Source organism: Diospyros lotus, chromosome 4 (assembly GCF_014633365.1).
Source record: "Diospyros lotus cultivar Yz01 chromosome 4, ASM1463336v1, whole genome shotgun sequence".
Lineage (NCBI taxonomy): Eukaryota > Viridiplantae > Streptophyta > Magnoliopsida > Ericales > Ebenaceae > Diospyros > Diospyros lotus.
This window is the reverse complement of record NC_068341.1, coordinates 9,692,302-9,711,549: the sequence shown is the minus strand read 5'-3', so window position 1 is coordinate 9,711,549 and position 19,248 is coordinate 9,692,302. Positions and strand designations below refer to the sequence as shown.

The window sequence follows — 19,248 nt, the reverse complement described above, 5'->3', positions numbered from 1 at the left end:
TACATACAATTATTAAAAATAATAAACTGATGTAAAGTAATATAGTACATAAAGTAATTAGCTAGAAATATGATCAATTTAAAAAACATTAACAAATTTCGATCAAACAAATTACATTAAAAAAATATTAAAAAAAGCATAATTAACATATCATCAAAAATAATTTCAAATCATAATCAAATAAGTAACTAGTCATCATTCTCAATTCCAAACAAAAGTCAAAATGACTTTTTTTTTTTTTTGGTGTGTAGATAATTGGTGAGATAACAGTAATAAAATTCCTATTATAGCGTAACTGACGATTTCTGTTAAATTTTCGTAATAATGTCATTAATTTATTCGTCCATTACAAAGTTTAAACTCAGTTTAATCTCACTACACTACTATGTTTTGGATACATGAAGCCACGATTTTGAGTACTTGTCAGGGTGAAAAATTGCCAAACTGTAAAACAATGGACTAAAGTATGCTTTCAAAGGAGTATATAATGCCAGAATGTCCCTGATCAGCAACAACAAAAAGGAGAAACCTTTTACAGTTACCATAAATGGATACTAAATTGAGTTGGCATTTCAGATAATTTACTCAGTAAAGCTCCAATATTGATTGAGGATTTGTCTTTGCCAAATCAAGCCACCAACCACATGAAGATGGCAGACCAAAGGGTAAGTGAAATGGAAGCCAGAGCGTAAGTCCACAGCAGAATAACAGAACATTCACTCTCACCATCTCCAAACAACTGAGTTATGGTGCCTGCAGATTCAATAGCAAACATCAATTCCTGATATTGTGGTTAAGCTCACAAAGACAACTGGATTGGGGCCTTCCATGACCTTGTTATTTGAAGCACAACCGGAATGGTCATCAACTTTATTGTACCTATGTTCATTGCAGGTGGAACTGCAAATTGTAGCAGGAGAACGAACTGATACAATGGATTTCCATGCACCAACCCATAATGCACTGCCGCTTTAACGATGGCAATTCCAATCAGAGGCAGGGCAATGTAGCGAGCAACAATGATGCCGATAATGAGGCTCTTATGAATTGCTGATCCCTGTATACCTGACAGGGAAAATAATGAAGCAACGATGATAGCATCGTTTTCCCTTTAATGCAAAGCAAGCACCGGATTAATCGGTTACCTTTAAGAAGATTCCCTCCCATTATCAAGGTGATAGCTGGGATAGCTCCGTCTCTGCAGTCACAAGGAAAAAGTTTTTCAGAAGTTTTGGTGCATAAAAAATGGTTCAGTTGTCCAATGGTCAACATTTTTACAATAAAGTTTCATAACATGATTTTGTTTGCTCTTCTACGGAAGTTGCCAGGCAGAAGAAGGCAAGCAAAGTGTATCTCTGGGCCTCAAGACAATCGGGAGGGATCCATCTAACAATAGAGAAATTAACCTTTTTGTAAAGGTTAGACCTTAGATGTTTACCAATTCCATCTCTTTTTGTGCAAACAGTATCATCAAGATTGGTTTGTCCAAATCCCAGTAAATAAATTCAGTTGTGGTAAGATTTGCATAGAAGAAGATTTGGAAATTCTAGGAATGGAACTGTCCCCCCCAAAAATAAAAATAGTAGGTGTTTGTGACAAACTTTGTATGGTCAAAAGGTCCAAAATCTTTCATTTTCCAACTAAAACTTGGGCAAACAAACGCTACAATCTCTGACTTAAAAAGTCCACTCATGTCACATCCCTGGATCACGCTATTCCACTATAACTTTTTGTTGTTAAAGGTACCTCCTAAATAGCTTCCCACCTAAATAAGTCCTCCATTTCTTTAATTATACTATTCACACATTGCATACAGGAGTAATAACCGAGTGAAGAGCGTGGATCATCCATTGCCAATTCCAGAGAGCAAAGTGCAGTAAGATAAATTTAGTGATAGAATTTATACCCCAGCAAAGAAGCAGAGTCTTGGATCACACGGAGAGGAGCCTCATCACCAATCATTGATCTCTGGATCTGAGGTACAAGTCCAACTATGAAACCAACAATCTGCACTAGTGCAAAAGCAAGCAACTTAGGCAATGTATGTATCATCATATGCCTTTATATGCATCAAATATATTGCACCTCCAATTGGGGGGAAAAAAGATTGAGCTGTCTTAGGACAAGATCACATGCTTCAACAACCAAACCAGACCTTTTATTATGTGAGATCTGCCAAACTCACTTGACCATAATGTGGTGGCATGAGAAGCAAGGACCTGCATTGTGGCGTGCATAGAAATACCAGGAATAGCAGGGATATGGACACAACATGACATGGACACCAGTTACAAAGTTCCATTTTTTATTTTTTTTTTGAAAAATGAGGATTTTTTGTCCATGTTAGCATACTTCTGATATCAAATTGATCTCTTGGCTGTCTCATGCTTTCTTTCTCTGTTGAATGGCAAAAGATGGATGTGATCCCTGAATCACAGACTCCTAAACAAGTTCATGTGTGTAGCTGCTCCTATATCTCTTCTACCTACAGCCAGGAATAAAGTTGAAGAACATAGGATTATCCAGATTCCAGTCCATCTTTTTGGAGACCTTCTAACAAGTTCTGTAATTTATGGATCTATCTATACCATAACTGGTACAGATAAAACAATGACTGAACTCATAAACAACCTAGAAATAATAACAAAGAAAATGACAAGGCGTAAATCATCGTACCGCCCCAGTAGTTGATGGAGCAAATAACCTCTTCAAGTTCATCTTTCTTAAAAGCATGCCAAAGTGTTGCTTTGCATTATCTAGAATTGCCACCTATCACATAACTCCATAGCTGAGATCTTGAACTTGTACAAGTTGAATTCAATTCACCAATAAGACTAGATAAGTAAACCAAAAATAAGATTGAGAAATGAGTAAAACAACAAAATACGAGCAAACTTAATATGAAGTCTAGCATGAATATTTTGATACAATACAAAGTTCACAATAACAGATATCCAACCAAAAAAAATGGTTGACCAACATCATATTAGTTGGTGATTAAGTTTATTTTTAAAGTGGTAAGAGAAAAAGGTAATGAATGCAACAATGAGGATTAACATGGTTGACCAACATCATAAATTGGACATAAAGAAATCATATGAAATCAAGATATTAGGAAAATGTTCCAGAAATGTCCTCTGACAAAATTTGATATGGTCACCAATATGCCTTTTTTAATATTGTAAAAATTTCAGAGTGTGTGTCCCTATTCTTTTCCTCAAGCTTCATCTACCTTTAGATCTAGCAAGGCTAACACCCTAATCATCCCATAAATTTTCCACTTGAAACTCAGACCCTCTCCCAACAATAATATTGAAACCTAAACCTTGATATCTAATACCCTTAAAACAAATATTCAAAGACAGTTAGAACAACTATTTGGAGACTCAGCTTATAACACCCAATCCTTTTATGAATTATTTCCCATAATTAATTTGATTTACTGAGGAAATTATGAGAAGATAGAAATAGAGTAAATAGACACTAAAAATGCAAATTGGGTAAAGCAAGACGCATTTTCCGGATTAGGGGGCTGGTATTGTGAGACCCCAAGTACAGCTCTAAAACCAAAATTCAAAATAAAGATTTTTCAGAGAAACAAACCTCATGTTGAAATGAGTCCATTGATAATAGACTTTGGTAAATTCTAGAGAAGTGTTGTTGAACATGATTTTCGAGGTGAAATACCGTGAGGCACACAACATGAGGAACTTACCTGTGAAATATGATGTGACATCATGAACTAACAATTGATGGGATGAGATGTGTCACGAAATGATTTGATTGATAGAGAAATGACTAAGCATGGCATTTATGACAAGAAACATGGAGTGTGATGGAAGTTGGTGAAATAAATAGGGAATGAAATGAGAACAAAAAAAATCAAAATCAAATCTAGGCATGCATGGCTGGCCAAATGGGAGAAAGAAGAGGGGAGATATTGGTTCTCCCTAGGTACATTCATTAATTTATAATGGGTTTTAAAATTTAGAAGAAATGAAAGGGAGAAGACAAGATTAAGTTGAATGATGGGTTTAGTTGAGTTGATGTAAGAAAGGTATGGCTTGAGAAAGGGTTAGGGAAGACAATGGGGTTTGTCTCCCAATGGTATAAATATATTGACACACACACATATTTCAAATAAATAAATGGAATTAAAGGAGGTGAAAAAAATGTGATAAAGGACCTTTCTACCCCTCAAAGGAGACTAGCATAAAAAGGGGAGAATGTACACAATTTCTCTATTTTGCCTACCAAAAGGAGGGAGAGAGAGAGAGAGAGATCAGCCAAAAGGAGGAGGAAGGAGAAAGAGAGAAGGAAAAAAGAGAAGAAAGAAAGATGGAAAGGGAAGAGAAAGAAGAAAAGGAGGAGGAAAGAAAAACGGCAAGCATTTCTCAAGCAAAGCTTCCTTGAGATAAGGAAATATTTATGTTCTTAATTAAATAGCTTTAGCTTGTGAGAAATGCATGAAGGTTTTGGTATTATAACTATCAAAGTTAGTTTTAGGAAGGTTTTGGTATTATAACTATCAAAGTTAGTTGATTGTTGTCTCAACTGCCAAATGGCAAAGCAGGGAAGTTATTGGCTTCATCAACTGTCAATCGTGACAATTGTCAACGGTCATGGTTTCATCGCTTATCGTTTACCAGAGTCAACTCTAGTCGACTGTAACTAGAATAGGCAGCTCATCCGACTTTGAGTGATAATTTGATGGGTCAATTGGTGCCAGATTGGTCGAAAAATTTAGTATGTTATAGTGCTGTAAAAATATTTCCAACGATACGTGATTAGCAAAATTTGGAAAACATTTTGTTACTCAAATAATTGAAATATGAAAATTTGTAGTAAAGAAGCATCAAATAACAGTCTAATAATTAAATTACGACAAGGTGTCAGTTTAGTATTGACATATGAAATCCAATAGATATGAGATTTGTTTCATGAGAATGGAAAACTCCAAAGCAAAAATAGATTTACAAACATTGGAAAAGGATGTTTTACATCATATAATGATTAACTAGGATTGATCCTTACACATAGAAATAAAGTCTTAATCTCCCTTAAAAAAATTGTGAGATTAAACTACGGGTGCCACCCACTAGAGGTTAGAAGTAAATTTGTGAACTTAAATCTTTCCCCATAAACTTAAAGCCTAGAGAGAGTAGCAAAGCATAAGAAAAGGTTGTTAAGCCCAAGGGTAGGATAATATGATTTTGATGATAACAAAAACTATTTTATTGAGATAAAAATAAAGAATTTCAATCAGCTTAATGTGAAAAAGAAATGAAAATCATCGCTAAGTAACTTAAATCGATTGAAGTAAGGCAGTAAGTTGGTATCTGATCTTGCATAAGTTCATTCAACTTAAGATCATCTTAAGTGGACTGAAGTTAATCAGAATCTTGGCCTCTAAATTTTCTAGACAACTTAGGTCGATTGAAGTGGGAACTTCAGTCGACCAAAGTTCAACGAACATTACAAATAGACTATGTCTCTTACATTTTTTACTGCATGTTCAAAAATAAAATCAGATAGATGTTATTCTCATATTCTCCTTTAAAATCATAATTTGATGAGTTTATCTTTCTTATTTCAAAACCTCATACTGAAGATACAACGCCTTTCAACATTGAATTTTGTTAAACTTAGGTCGACTAAAGTTGAAGGATTAGTTGATCGAAGTTAAATCAACTTCAACCTCGACATTCTGTCTATCTTCGGTCGATCGAAGATTAACTTCAGTCAACTAAAGTTGTCACGATCGCGGCAACCCTAAGTCAACCAATCTCTATATAAAGGGGCAAGTTCTCAATCTCATTCATAAATCCTCTAAAACCTCTCTAGAATCTCACCTCTTAACCCGACCTACTTCAAAATCACTCTAGATGGGTTTAAGAAGAGCTATCGCCAAAAGGCCACATGGCTCCACTTTAGAGAGACCCACAATGGCTCACAAAGACTTTGATCGCTATTCATATATCACGATGCGGCTACTAGATTCACAAATATCGAGAAGAGACTTGTTCTGAACGGACACAAGGTCAAGTTCGAGGAACTTCAACGAGAAGGCTTTCCTCTAATGGACTACCTTGGTAAGTGGACCCCCATCCTTACTTTGGAAGAATCAGTATACCCATGTCTAGTTCGTCTCTTCTATGCAAATCTTATCACCCTTGACCATCCTTTTAGAATTCAATCTAAGGTCAAGGGAGTTGATATTGAGTTTGGTTCTTTCATTTTCCATGACATTTTTGGTATTCCTGAAAACAATGGTTTTCAAATCCAAATTCTCGAATCCCAATCGTGGTCACTAAAAATTCCAAATTCTAAACCTATCACGGCTATTAGAGCACTTACTCACAATCCCAATTTTCATGAGTATATGCCTTCAAGAAAAGATTTTGATATACTCACTTGCTTATTACATTTTACCATCTATCATTGTTTTTTTTCGAAAAGCGGGTCTTTTGATCATGTCTCATACTATGAGTTTGAAATTCTGTGGTGTATTGTGAATCATCTTCCCATTGACATGCCTTATGTCATGGGGCATCATATACATTTTTTCCCCCCAAAAGAGCAACTCCTCTTCCGTATGGTATGATTCTCACTAGGATTTTTCGACACTTTGGTGTTCCTTTCGACAATGAAATTTTTGTTTCCCTCAAGCCTACTAACCAAATCTGCACGGGGACTCTATGGCGCATGAAATGTATAAAACTGCAAGGCGTTAGGAAAAAATGCCCCGAGTCCCAAGGTGCTGCTCTGGCCCATGATGACTCCACAAATGAAGAGGCTGAGTATGCTCGGGCTACGTCTGTGCCACCTACTCCTATCCACAACCCTCTAACATCAACTATCGCCAGGGGCGGATCCAGGGGAGGTTTGGCTTGGGCTTCAGCCCGTGCCAGTCTCAGCCTAGACATTAATATATATATATATATATGTACCGCAGCTCTTTGCCCACCCTTTCCAACTCTTTGCCCTCTGCCCACCCCACTACCCACCTATTCTTTGGATCCGCCCCTGATTGCCACTAGCCTCAAGCACGATGAGCCATCTTCCTCTACTAGTTCAAGACCATCCATGAAAGATCTTCTTAAAGCAATCTAGACTTTGGAGGTTGCAAACTGGGCAGGCTTTTATGACACAAGTGCACAGATGATTCGGATGGAGGATCGCATGGCGCGTATTGAGGACAAACTCATTGTGATTAAGGGACATTTCCCTCCTCCCCTCCCACTCATGAGTAGAATTTCTTTTGATAATGACAAAAAGGGGGAGAAATAACTTAATGTTTTCCTTATGTTTTCGTCTTAATGTTTTTGACTTATGTATTCACATGCCTTAACTGATGTATGTTTTCACCTTAATGTTTTTAACTTATGCGTTCATGTTTTCAAATGCCTTAACTAATGTTTGTCACGTCTTTTATACCTCTATAACATGATTGATCAATCAACTTCGTTTTAACATCTCAAATTTTTATAGTGTATAGATTTAGGGGGAGTTTCATTCCTCTAAGGCATAACCTTAGGGGGAGTTAATCAAAAAGGTTCTATCGTAAAGATAAGAAAAACATGAAATTTTTGTCATCATCAAAAGGGGGGAGATTGTTAAGTTCAAGGGTAGGATAATATGATTTTGATGATAACAAAAATTATTTTATTGAGATAAAAATAAAGACTTTCAATTAGCTTAATGTGAAAAAAAATGAAAATTATCGCTAAGTAACTTAAGTCGACTGATGGTTAAGCTTAAATTGATCGAAGTAAGGCAGTAAGTTGGTATCTGATCTTTCATAAATTCAGTTGACTTAAGATGAACTTAAGTTGACTGAAGTTAATTAGAATCTTGACCTTTAATCTTATGTCGATTGAGCTTCAACTGAAGTTGTGCAGAAAGTTTTTGGACAACTTAAGTCGACTAAAGTGGGAACTTCATTTGACCAAAGTCCAACGAACATCATAGATAGACTACGTCTCTTAAATTTTTTATTGCATGTTCAAAAATAAAATCAAATAGATGTTATTCTCATCTTCTCCTTTAAAATCATAATTTGATAAGTTTACCTTTCCTATTTCAAAACCTCATACAAAAAGTAAAATCATTTTTGAAGAGAAAAGGTAGTTTGACTTCAGATCTGTCTCTCTTTCATATTCTGTTGATTTCCTTATCTTCTTGTCTCTCACTCCTATGAACTTTTTGCCTTAAAAAGTTTATGTTTAATTCTAATCTCAGGTGGTCTCCTTATACCTTTTCCCAACGTTATCTGATTTGTAAGCCTGAAGATTTTTTGAATTTCAAAATTGCTATTAACCTTTCTTTGTAACAACTAATTTTCTGGAGAAGAAAATATATAGGATAAGCATGGGGTCTCAAAAAAGACAACGAACTGATTGGAAGAGCATTCAAACAAGAGTGAGGGAGTTCAAGAGTTGGAAGTGTGCTAGTTGGTGGAATTCTCAAATTGGTGACTTGTTTGGTTTGTCTTTGTTTGTAAATTGTGTTTTTACTCACTTGTTGTGTGAAGGGTTTGTATTTGCTAGCAGTGAGCTAGTGATTCTTATTTAGGCAAGGGATTATATGTTGGTTCTAGCTCCAATCATAAGCTAGTGATATATTTCACCTAGTGAAACCTCAAGTATAGCCTTGAGAGAGAGGACTAGGCTCTTAAAACCGAACCTCTATAAAAATTTCCGTGTTATTTGTGGTTGTTTACTGTTGTTATTGCTATTATTCCAACTACAATCACTAAATATCAAGATCACAATTTAAGAGTTTTCAACTAGAATTAAAATCTTATGTTTTTGTAAAACTCAATTCACCCCCCTCTTGGGTATTTTTCTGGGCAACAATGGTCATAAATTAATTAACAATTGAAATGTTAATCAAATGCATACATAAATGATCCCTATAAGTTCCTCGTTTAGTGCATGGTGTCCTACTAGAGGGAGCATCCTTCCTACATAATAGACTTAATCCATACATCTTAACTATTAGCAAAATTGTTGTAGACAAAAGAATACAATTCCCACAAGAAAATAAAGCGAACTCTAATAGAATGACAAATTTAAGGAGAAAAATTGAAAGTATAAAGTTATTAAGATGAAGCACTGGTTTTACAAGGGAAATAAATTGAATGCCAATATATTAGGAGATTAGTCATGGCACCAATGGTGCATAAAAGAAAGTTGTTAGAGATGGTATACCCATGTGTACCCGAACTAATTGGTATGGCAAGTGAAAAACTACCAAGAAAAGTGAAAAAGTGGTTTAGTGCAGATTGATGATGCCAATAGAATAATAACAGGTAGACAAGAGAGGATTGAGTTAAAAAAGTTTGTGGAACGATATGTTTGCCTCAATTTAGCCAGGATGTCTTTCATAGGAGAACTTGAGAAAATGAATATGAGCAGTTGATACCAACTGGTTATATATTAAGGCTTGATTGGTTAAGCTTGTAAAAGAAAAATCCAACAATTAAAGTAGGCAAGATGAATTCATGACAACCCTTGACTGAAGGCAAAAATAATAAATTATTAGTTCTAATGCCATAGCCAACCCCACCTAGTGGGATTAAGGCTTCCTATGTTGTTGTATTAGTTCTAATGCCAAATCACAAATGTCCCCTTTACATTTGACACTAATTGAAAAATGTTTAAATAGTGATAAAGAATATAACTTTAAAGATGGACTCAATAATCCCCCTCAATACTTCTTACGCTAAAGGTATTCCTCCTATTCACAATGAGTCCCAAGCCTAGATGAAGGAGTAGGGCTGTGGTAAGTAACCAATAGCCGGCATGAAAAATGGTAGGATCTTATATCATGAAATTTGAGAGAATAACTAGAGAACTCCAAAGTGGAGACTTGTCCCCAAAGTAGCCAATGCATCAAAGATGTTCCAACAGTAGTATCTTAAGAGTCTTGCCTTTCGTTCAGAAACTTCATAAAATAACAAGATGTATCACAAGAAATTTGTTAATATCCACCAAAATATATTATATATTGAAATACTATAATGAAAATTGTGAATGCCCTCATTCTTGTCCCTTCTTTTGCATCAGGGTGATTAGAATACCCCGTTTAACATTTAAGAATCTTTAAGTTATCATTTAGGAAACTTTCCTCATTATGCTAGTATTGAAGGTAAAAAACATAAAGCAGGAAACAACCTGAGCTTTCCCCTCATATCTTGTGTAGGGCAACTGATCTCCCAAAGTAAAAAATGGCGCCTCACAAATCTGTTTTTGTGATATTGAGGTTTCTCTCGAAGACTTCCTGACTGAAGAATCATTTATTTCAACTTCCTTTGACCTGTTACTTGAAGATATGCGCACAATATTATACACATAAGACCACAAACAAACAGCTCCTACCTGAAGCAAAAAGAAAATGCTGTAAGTCATTTGCTGTCATGATGCATAGCGACAAAGTTATGCAGGAATGGATGTAATATGCTGGCCATAAATAAATGTCTTTATGTAATTCAAAAGTTTCTTATCTTGTCTTTTATTATTATTCTTGGTCAAGAATCTCTATTTCTTTCTAGTATATCACAACTATGCTATTGCTAGATTATGCCCATAGGCATTCACATATCAGCAGATTTCAGACCGTGTAATCATGTTTAGAAAGTTTTCTGAGCAACAATGCTAAAGAAAAAAAACAAAATAAAAAATAAAAGGAAGCAAGAAAATGTACAGCCATTGAAAGTGAAGCATATGCGAGTCCATATTGACGACAGCTATCTGGGGCTCCAAAAGGACTTCCTTTCTCCTTACAAACTGCTGGAATTATAATGAGAAGCATGTTTCCCATGTTTCCTGTTTTTCCAAAAAATGAAATAAAATGTAATTGACAAATCCTTACACAATAAATAAAGGAATTAATATTTTAGTCATCTCAAAACAATCTTATTTTCCTTGTGGACCTAAGACTGCATAATTCACAACTCACATGCAGAAGGATAGATGATGTTTATGGAACAAACTAATTTTGCTTTATTTGGAGGGCAAGAAACTTCTGGAGATGATCCTTGTAGTAAAAGTAATATTGAATTGATTTTAGCATTAAACAGTTGATTCAATGCGATAAATTCAACGGTACACAAAAATAGTAGGCTCTCTGCAATCATTCTGTAGCCTATCTTGAATCATCAATTCTATCACATAGCTGGACATAAGATCAGCATCTAGGAATTAGCTTATAAGTCAACGGTGTTTGCATGCAAAAATGGCTCAGCATCTTAAGGCCAAAATACTGATATATTTACCTGCAGCGCAACACCCTAGTACTAGACCTCGGAGATGTACAGGAGCTGTTGTGATTCGGAGGACAATCCAACCAAGGACTGAGCCAATAATAAATGTCAGGAGGACATTTAGAGGCATGAACCACCTAGACAATCAATTAAAGTTGGTCAATGTTATTGAAAAGTAAGAAATTCAACCCAACACAGAGTGCGGGACCTTGTAGTGTTTCTCAACACTAATTGTAGAGAAGATTAAACAATCGAGAGAGAGAGAGAGAGAGAGAGAGAGAGATCTGACAACTTTGTCATGCTTTCAAATGTTATTGTTCTAGACAAGTTGCTGGCAACGAGTGCTGGATTGAATACATAAAAAACAATCTGTCAACAGCATGATGGACTCCAGTTAGGATTCAATGAACAGTCAAGTCCTTAGAATAAGAGTACTTTATGTAGAGAGCAATTGGTTAAAAGCCATAAAGAAAGGGTGAGTAGCATTTCCACAGACGGAAGCAGAGAAACAATTGCATTTATAGGGTTTTGACAGGTGGAGCAGTAAGAAGCATCCTAAAGAACAAAGACGTGTGAACATATTACTGCACTCATGATATGGACACACAAACACGTACAGATTGCAGCAGCATAAATTAAATTAATGCAAAATAGATGTCTTAAGCATAGCTGGATAGGAGATATAGTCCTGTAATTGAAATTCTCAAGTACAAAACAGATGCTTTCATTTTGTTTTAAATTTACATGCTGGTTTCTTTCCTAATTCTCAAGTACAAAACAGATGCTTTCATTTTGTTTTAAATTTACATGCTGGTTTCTTTCCTAACACTTCATGTTTTTGCATCTGGTGCTGCTACTTAAGAAGGATCATGAATTGTTGACTTCAAATTTGGTTGCAGAAAAAACAGGAAATTTACTTGTTTCTAAAAGGCAGACTGCCACAACGCATTGTGGCAAGATCAAGTGCAGAGGCAGAATTTAGAGCAATGGCTCTTGGCCTATGTGAGTTATTGTGGCTAAGGATCATCCTAGAATACTTGAGGATCAAGATTCAAGGGGCAATTAAACTGTTTTGTGACAATCAATTGGCCATTAGTATTGCCCACAATCCTGTTCAGAATGATAGGACAAAATATATAGAAATAGACCTGCACTTCATAAATGAGAAGTTTGATGCGGGTCTACTTCGTATGCCTTATGTTCCATCCAAGGAACAAGTGGCTGATGTATTAACTAAAGGGCTGACAATCAAGAGATTTAAAGGTCTAATATGCAAACTAGGAATGATAGACATTCATTCTCCAGTTTTAGGGGGAGTGTTGGTTCCCGAAAGTTTATCAAAAGAAGAAAATTGTTCTGGTCAAAATGTGTGTTTTAGAAGTTTCCAAATATGTTTTAGGATACTTGCCTAAATCAGACTTAGGAAACTTTCCTAAATGTGTACATATGTATATTTCCTTTCTTGTGTGATATAGGTTTCCTATGTTGTTCCTTTTCTCTTCTAAGAGGACTTATCGTGTACATATGTTAATACAGAGGAATTATTCAGTTTCTTACAGCATCTGTGTCATTATTTCTGATATTTTTTGTTGCTAAACCTTATAAGCTCCCATCTTAGGTTTTTGACTGCTCAGTCAAAACATAAGTATAAATTAATACAGCTTAAGTAAACTCCTTCAACAAAGGCAGCCGCAAAAGGTCTGTCTTACAAGGTGCATAGATCACGTGTCTATGAAGTGAGCTGCATAAATATAAGTACCCAATTCAGATCTGGCTAGAAATGCCACTTCACTCGAGGAATGAATCCACCAGTGCATACTGCACAATTAGAAAGAAAAAAACTTGGAAAGTTTTTGGGACATGACTAGTGATGTAAAGCAAATGATTGGAACAGAACAAATGCAACAGAGATTCATAATTCACGGGATAAGCACTTACATTATTCATATGCTTCCTTGTGTCCTCCCCCAAAACATTGATGTGATCTAATGCAAGAAGGAACCCAAGTGCAGTCACCAATAGCACTTTTAGGACTGGCATGGAAGCGGCTACCAAGAGATCCAAAAGTGCCATGTTGAGATTATGTCCCAAATATATCTGTAAAGGACTTCACCTCCTACATGTAAAGAACATGATCAGCAAGGCTAGATGTCAACCTATTGGGAAAATTAGCACCTAATGTTAAAGAGTTCATAGCACAGCCCATGGAAATAGTGACAGCACATTATACCATGCTCCCCAAAGAGATGACAAGCTCACATATCAAAACATCAAATAAGGAATGATGTCATTCATCCAAATTCTATGCTGCCAAGATTTGTACAATGTTGAAGACCCGAAAATACAGATGAGCGTGGAAAAAGATGGATCATTTTTGCTAGTCCTAAAAGACCTGTTAGAAGGAACAACCAAACAATTTCCATTATGAGTGTGGTGTATTGAGGCTAATAATAACAATGAGAATCCCACTTACTAGGATGAAGGGCATATGTTTCTTTTTTCCTCAAAAGTAAGATTAGAAAACAAAACAACAACAACAACATACCGAGTCTTCATCCCACTTTGTGAGGTCACTACATGAATTATAGCTCTCTAGCCATTTCTATCGATGACATTATCTTTTGTAAGGCCCTTATAAGTTATAATTAATATCATACCAAAGTATCTTCCACTGATATCATACCAAAGATCATAAAAACAAAACAATAAACAAAAATTCCTTATAATAGAAATCTAGAAGTATAGAAGCAGAAACAAATAGTTTTTGTGTCATTTCACCTTCGACAAATAAAGATGAATTGCATTCAAAGCTTCATATCGGGAACAAAAATTGACGTTAACAAACCAATGAAGTTCAAATCCTCCAACCACAACCACGAGAACAAAAACGAAAGAAACGAAACAAAAGAAGACGGAAAATCACCAACTCAGATATTAAAATGGCAGAACACAAGCGTCGGACGGCACGCTCAATGCTTCGACATTGCAGGTTTTCCGGCCAAAGAAAGACCAAACTCGACACAGATTCCCTCAAAGTATCACAGTAACATAAGCGGCTGCCCAGCCCCTCTCAACCAAAAGAGAAAGCGCTCTTCCGTCGCGGGAAGTCGATTCCGAATCAAAACTCCATAGATTCCAGTTGCAGCGAAGTGGAAAATATACAAACAGATAAACTGGTCCGAGATTCAGATTTATCAGCCGGTCGATGTGCCCTAACTGAGGGTTCAATTTTAAAAAACCCAAAAATAAAAGGAAAATAGAAGAAATTAGTAAGCGTACAAGTGGAAGGAGATGGAAGCAACCAGCGCCGGCGGTTATGGAAATCTGTACTGCGTCAATAGACGACACGTTATCACTGTTTGACTCGCCGATGGTGGCATGTCCTGTCTATGCGTGAACCGACCCCGCCGAATCCATTTACACTGTTCTATACGAAATTTATTCGAGAACTCGGAGGTCCGAACAACCAGCAAAAAGAAGCATTCATTTTGCAGAATTTTGTGTAGAACTTGGATCACCGACATGCTTTTACCTTGTGTTTGAAGTGAAATGAAATCGCGTTTGGGAAATTCGAGTATCATATCATTGTTATGAAACGGCCGTTTGCCATCCAGCCTGCCTGCCTACATGGCGATGGTGCAGTTGCCTTGCAGTTGGCCTACATGGTGATGGTGATGGTACAAATAACTAATGAATAATGCTATTTGTACACAAATACTTACACACGTTTACATAATGATATTTTTGTGATAAATTAAGAATTTATTGTGATAAATTCATGATGTTTTTCTTCTATTCTCTCCTTTCCCCCCCCCCTCTCTCTCTCTCTCCCCTTCAGCACTGTCTCGCACAACCTTCATCTCGCTGTTGTCTCTGCCTCACCCTCGACGCCACCGCTGCCTAACTTGGCCGACGGTCGATGCCTCACCTCTTGCTTGGTTGACCGCTGCCAGTTGCATCCTATCGCCTAGTCGCCTTGCCTCTTGCGGTGGCAGTCGACCAGGCAACAGGCGAGACAGCGACCGTTGACCAGGCGAGGCAACGACGAGCGTTGATGAGCCGTGAGCAACGAAGGCGAGCTGGGCTAATGCAGGTGGCGAGTGTGAGATAGCGACCGGTGGCGGGCGATGCTAAAATGGGAGAAGATGAGAGAGAGAGAGATATGAGAGAGAGAGAAATGGAAAAAAAAATAATAAAATAGTCATTGAGATAAGAGATAAAGTGACAAAATAGTATTTTCAACTTCCCGTAAACCCAGATCTAAATGGTTTTGTACAAATAGTATGACCCTTGAGAGAAGCAAGTTCGTGTATTGTCATGACATGCCATTCTTTACGTCAGGGATAAAGTATGTTTGGATAATTTAATATGGGTTTAAGTAAAGTGTTCAAATAGGCTGTTAAACTGTAAAACTTGATTACATTACATTACATTCCATTGTTTTGTGTGATTTTTTTTTAAATAATTTTAAAAATTTATAAATCATACAATTTGTGATTTATAAAAATATTTTCAAATTTTAAGCAAATCGCCCTACTAGTCTAATAATATAAAAATTAAAAAAATAATTAATAATTAATTAATTATGCTTTAATTGGTGTTTGAATTTTAGTAATTAGTAGTAAGTTAATTATACTTGTTGTTTAGACTTTAATAGTTATGATATGTTTTGAAAATATATTTAAATTTATATTTTGATTTTTTATTAAGTTATAATTTATTTAAACTATTTATTAATATAGTTTCTCTTTTTTTCTTTATGAAAAAAGTTAATTTTGAAGTAAAAAATTGTCAATATATTAAAATGATCAATAAAAAAAACTTTACCCCCAATTTGTTAATTTACCAAATCCAATAAAAGTCTACATAAATAGTGAAAAATTATGTTGAAGCGCACTCTATTTTACAACGAGGTCTGGTGCAATTTATGAAGATCAAATCAGATCACGTAATTTAGAATAATAAAAAATTTACTTATATAATTTTGTAGATTGAAAAGATATTACATCGATCAAATCGCATCATAAACACGTAAGTTTAAGTTTAAGTCTGATGTTAAAATAATAATCTTTAACGTAATCTAATAAATTCATAATTACTATAATTTGTTTAGTGTAATGCCCTCAATAGTTTGATGATATGGCTGTCTGTTTTGTTAATATCCATGGGTTTTAATATTTTTGCACCTTGCATGTTTAGATTATAAAATTTCAATATAATATTATAAATTCTGAAACCATACTTAATCCGCATTTAGTCACGCTGTATTGGTTTGTCTTTTGGTTTTATAATTGAGCCAATTTTAAGTTTTAACTTTATAAATTTATCACAATTTATTTCAAATTTTTATAAAATTCTAATTAACCCGATTCATCCATTATTCATTCAATGTTCTTTTCTAATGGACTCAGTTATTATCTTCAAATTTTGTAAACTCCTCTTATATATATATGTATAGTTACATCATTTAAATATATGATGTGATAATATAATATATAATATAATAAATAGTACTTAACTTATTTTTTTCTCTTAAAAATAATAATATAATTTATGCCAATCGTTCGTAGAAAAAAAATACTTGATTTGATTTAATCATTATATAATAATTTAATAAAAAATACTGAATGTTAGAGAGATGAAATATCGTGTTATTTATAAATATTTTAATTGGTCCCTTATCTGAGTTATCATTTAAAATTTTTGTTAAATCTCTTAAATGGTTTGTAAAGTTAGAAAATTGTAACGCCCGTATATGGTAATTAAATTAATTTTGGGGCAATTGGATTTAAAAGAATTATTAAAATAAGTTGTTGGGATTAAATAAAAATTTAATTATATGATTTTATGGAAATAAGAAGTTAGGATAATTAATTGTGTTATTTTAGGAATTTCTGGGAAAAAAAAATTAAAATAAATCGAGTTGTGTGATTTTTAGAAGTTTTGGGTATAACTGTAATTAAATTAGGGGGCGTTTGTGTATATAATGAAAGTTTAGGGGTGCTGGCGTGAATCGCGGAAGAGGGAAAAAGTTATAATAAATATAAGTTAAATCATATATATGTTAAAAGTAGTGTGTGGCGCAGTGGTCGCGCGCGAGGATTGCCAGCGGGGAGACGCGGGTTCGAGCACCCGCGGGTGCGCGCGCGCTGTGAAGGAATTTTGGCTGATTTCCAGCCAAAACCCTTGCCCAAAACGGCGTCGTTTTGGGCAAGGCGGTGGCAGCCATGCGCAACTGCGCGACGTAAATCTGAGAATTTTGGGGCTTCAAAAATTGGATTAAACTTCGTTTAATCCCTGATTTAATTATCTAGGTATATAATTAAACTAGTAATTAATATTCTCTGCGGTTGAAATTTTATTTGGAGCTCAATTTTATTAATTTTGTCAATAAATAGAATATTGCAGTTGGTATAACTTTGACCGTATTTGGTCAAACTGAGCCTAAGGTTATCTCCGGAAAGATAAGTTCTATATACCCTCATTGTCGATTCTTTCGATGTCAATTTATTTGGTCTCCCTTCGTTAGATTTGGCTGTTAATAAATTATGGAATTTAAACGGTGTGTTTAATAATTTAATTTATTAACCTGGTTTCGAGGGTATTAATCGTTGGTTGCCTACGGGGGTTTGTATCACCCCCAATCCTATGGAAATGATGTCGTACTCACCCGGGGCTAGGTTCTTAGCTGTCGGGTATTATTATGGATTTTCGATTATTTATTGGCTAGAGCGGTTGGGCAGTGGGGGCAAGGGTTAGCTGTTCGGTGACGGTGAAACTGTTGTATGGTCTATTTTAGGCCGTCAGATGGTCTCTCCTAGTCACTAACCGCTGACCGGTGTCAGGCACTGCTAACCTATTCTTCCGTTATGTGATTATAGCATGCCTGATTATTTCATTTTTGTTGCATGGTTTGGTATGCACATGGGTTCGGGCTGCATGATGGGATCATCATGATTTGGTTATGCTTGATCGCGGACATTTTAGATTGGTCAGGTTGCATCCAGCACGAGCATATGCATCGCGTGTGATTTACTACGTGGGCGGAGTATGGCTTGATGCCTGGATGTATGGGCGCCTTGTATCACGTTGGTGCTCATTACGCCTTGCATTTTATATGCATTGCATGGTTACTGGTAGTTATTAGTTCTCGGACGGGAGTACCGTTCCGAGGGAGCCTTTGGCTCGGCTGTCGGGAGTACCGGCAGGGATACGGGTGACGGGAGTACCGACCCGGGACAGTGCGCACAGGTTTGTGGTGATTTATGTTGCCTTTCAGGGCAGCGGTAGGTTGGTATGGGACTTGGGTGCCAGGTGTTCTATGTGGGCCCCAAGGACCGGTATATGTTTTATTATGCGGCACTGTTGCGTTGTTGCGTTACATGACTTGTGTGTACATGTGGGTTTATATTTGGGGTGATCTTCTCTTCTGTTTCGTTTACAGCCTTCCTTATTATATAAACTTGCTGAGTCTTGCGACTCACCTTGCTTTCCATCATTCCAGGTAAGGGTAAGGCTAAAGTCGAGGGTGAGGACCGTGCCACCTAGCAGCCAGCCGTGTCGGTAGGGTGTACAGTTAGCTGCCCCCGTTTTCTCTGATGTTTTGTTAGGAGTTCTGACTCTCATTTTTGACTGTGCCCGGTTGTTCCTTGTATCATTTATCGTTGGCACAGGTGTCTGTATATTTTTATATACTCCTTGACTGCTGTTCCAGCAGGGTACTTGTAGGCGTGCATGTCTATTGTTTTGCTTCCACTGTTGTATTTTTCATATGTATGCATGCCAGGGTATTATTGTCTTATGTTTGTTTCTCTTCTCTTATGTAGGCGCTCTCGTTCGGATAGACCGGACGGTTGGGATATCCGGGCGGGGGTGCCTACAAAAATATTACTAACTCAACCAATAATGGATAATTATGGTTTTAGAATATTACTGCATTTAGTATTCTTTCATTTCAGTTTTCCCTGAAAAATAAAGCAAGA

General features: G+C 36.0%; 1 protein-coding gene across 1 annotated transcript; it reads right to left on the bottom strand.

The window, feature by feature from the left end:
• Positions 1-331: 331 nt before the first annotated feature.
• Positions 332-14,839, bottom strand: LOC127798987 (protein PIN-LIKES 3-like). The gene is made up of 12 exons (XM_052332652.1): positions 14,546-14,839; positions 14,190-14,439; positions 13,205-13,382; positions 11,556-11,635; positions 11,279-11,403; positions 10,708-10,829; positions 10,179-10,382; positions 2,677-2,769; positions 1,907-2,007; positions 1,146-1,198; positions 880-1,065; positions 332-753 (listed from the first exon to the last, which is right to left on the bottom strand). Exons 3-12 carry the CDS (start codon positions 13,337-13,339, stop codon positions 629-631), a joined length of 1,224 nt encoding a protein of 407 aa, XP_052188612.1. The 5' UTR covers positions 13,340-13,382; positions 14,190-14,439; positions 14,546-14,839; the 3' UTR covers positions 332-628.
• Positions 14,840-19,248: the final 4,409 nt, after the last annotated feature.

Excerpts from the sequence above, each read along its gene's own strand:
- LOC127798987 (XM_052332652.1), bottom strand. The coding sequence starts at position 13,339 with ATGGCACTTTTGGATCTCTTGGTAGCCGCTTCCATGCCAGTCCTAAAA. Across the intron at positions 11,404-11,555 it reads TTTGAAAGCATGACAAAGTT|GTGGTTCATGCCTCTAAATG; the intron begins GTCAGATCTCTC and ends TTGATTGTCTAG. Across the intron at positions 2,770-10,178 it reads GATATGAGGGGAAAGCTCAG|GTGGCAATTCTAGATAATGC; the intron begins GTTGTTTCCTGC and ends GTTATGTGATAG.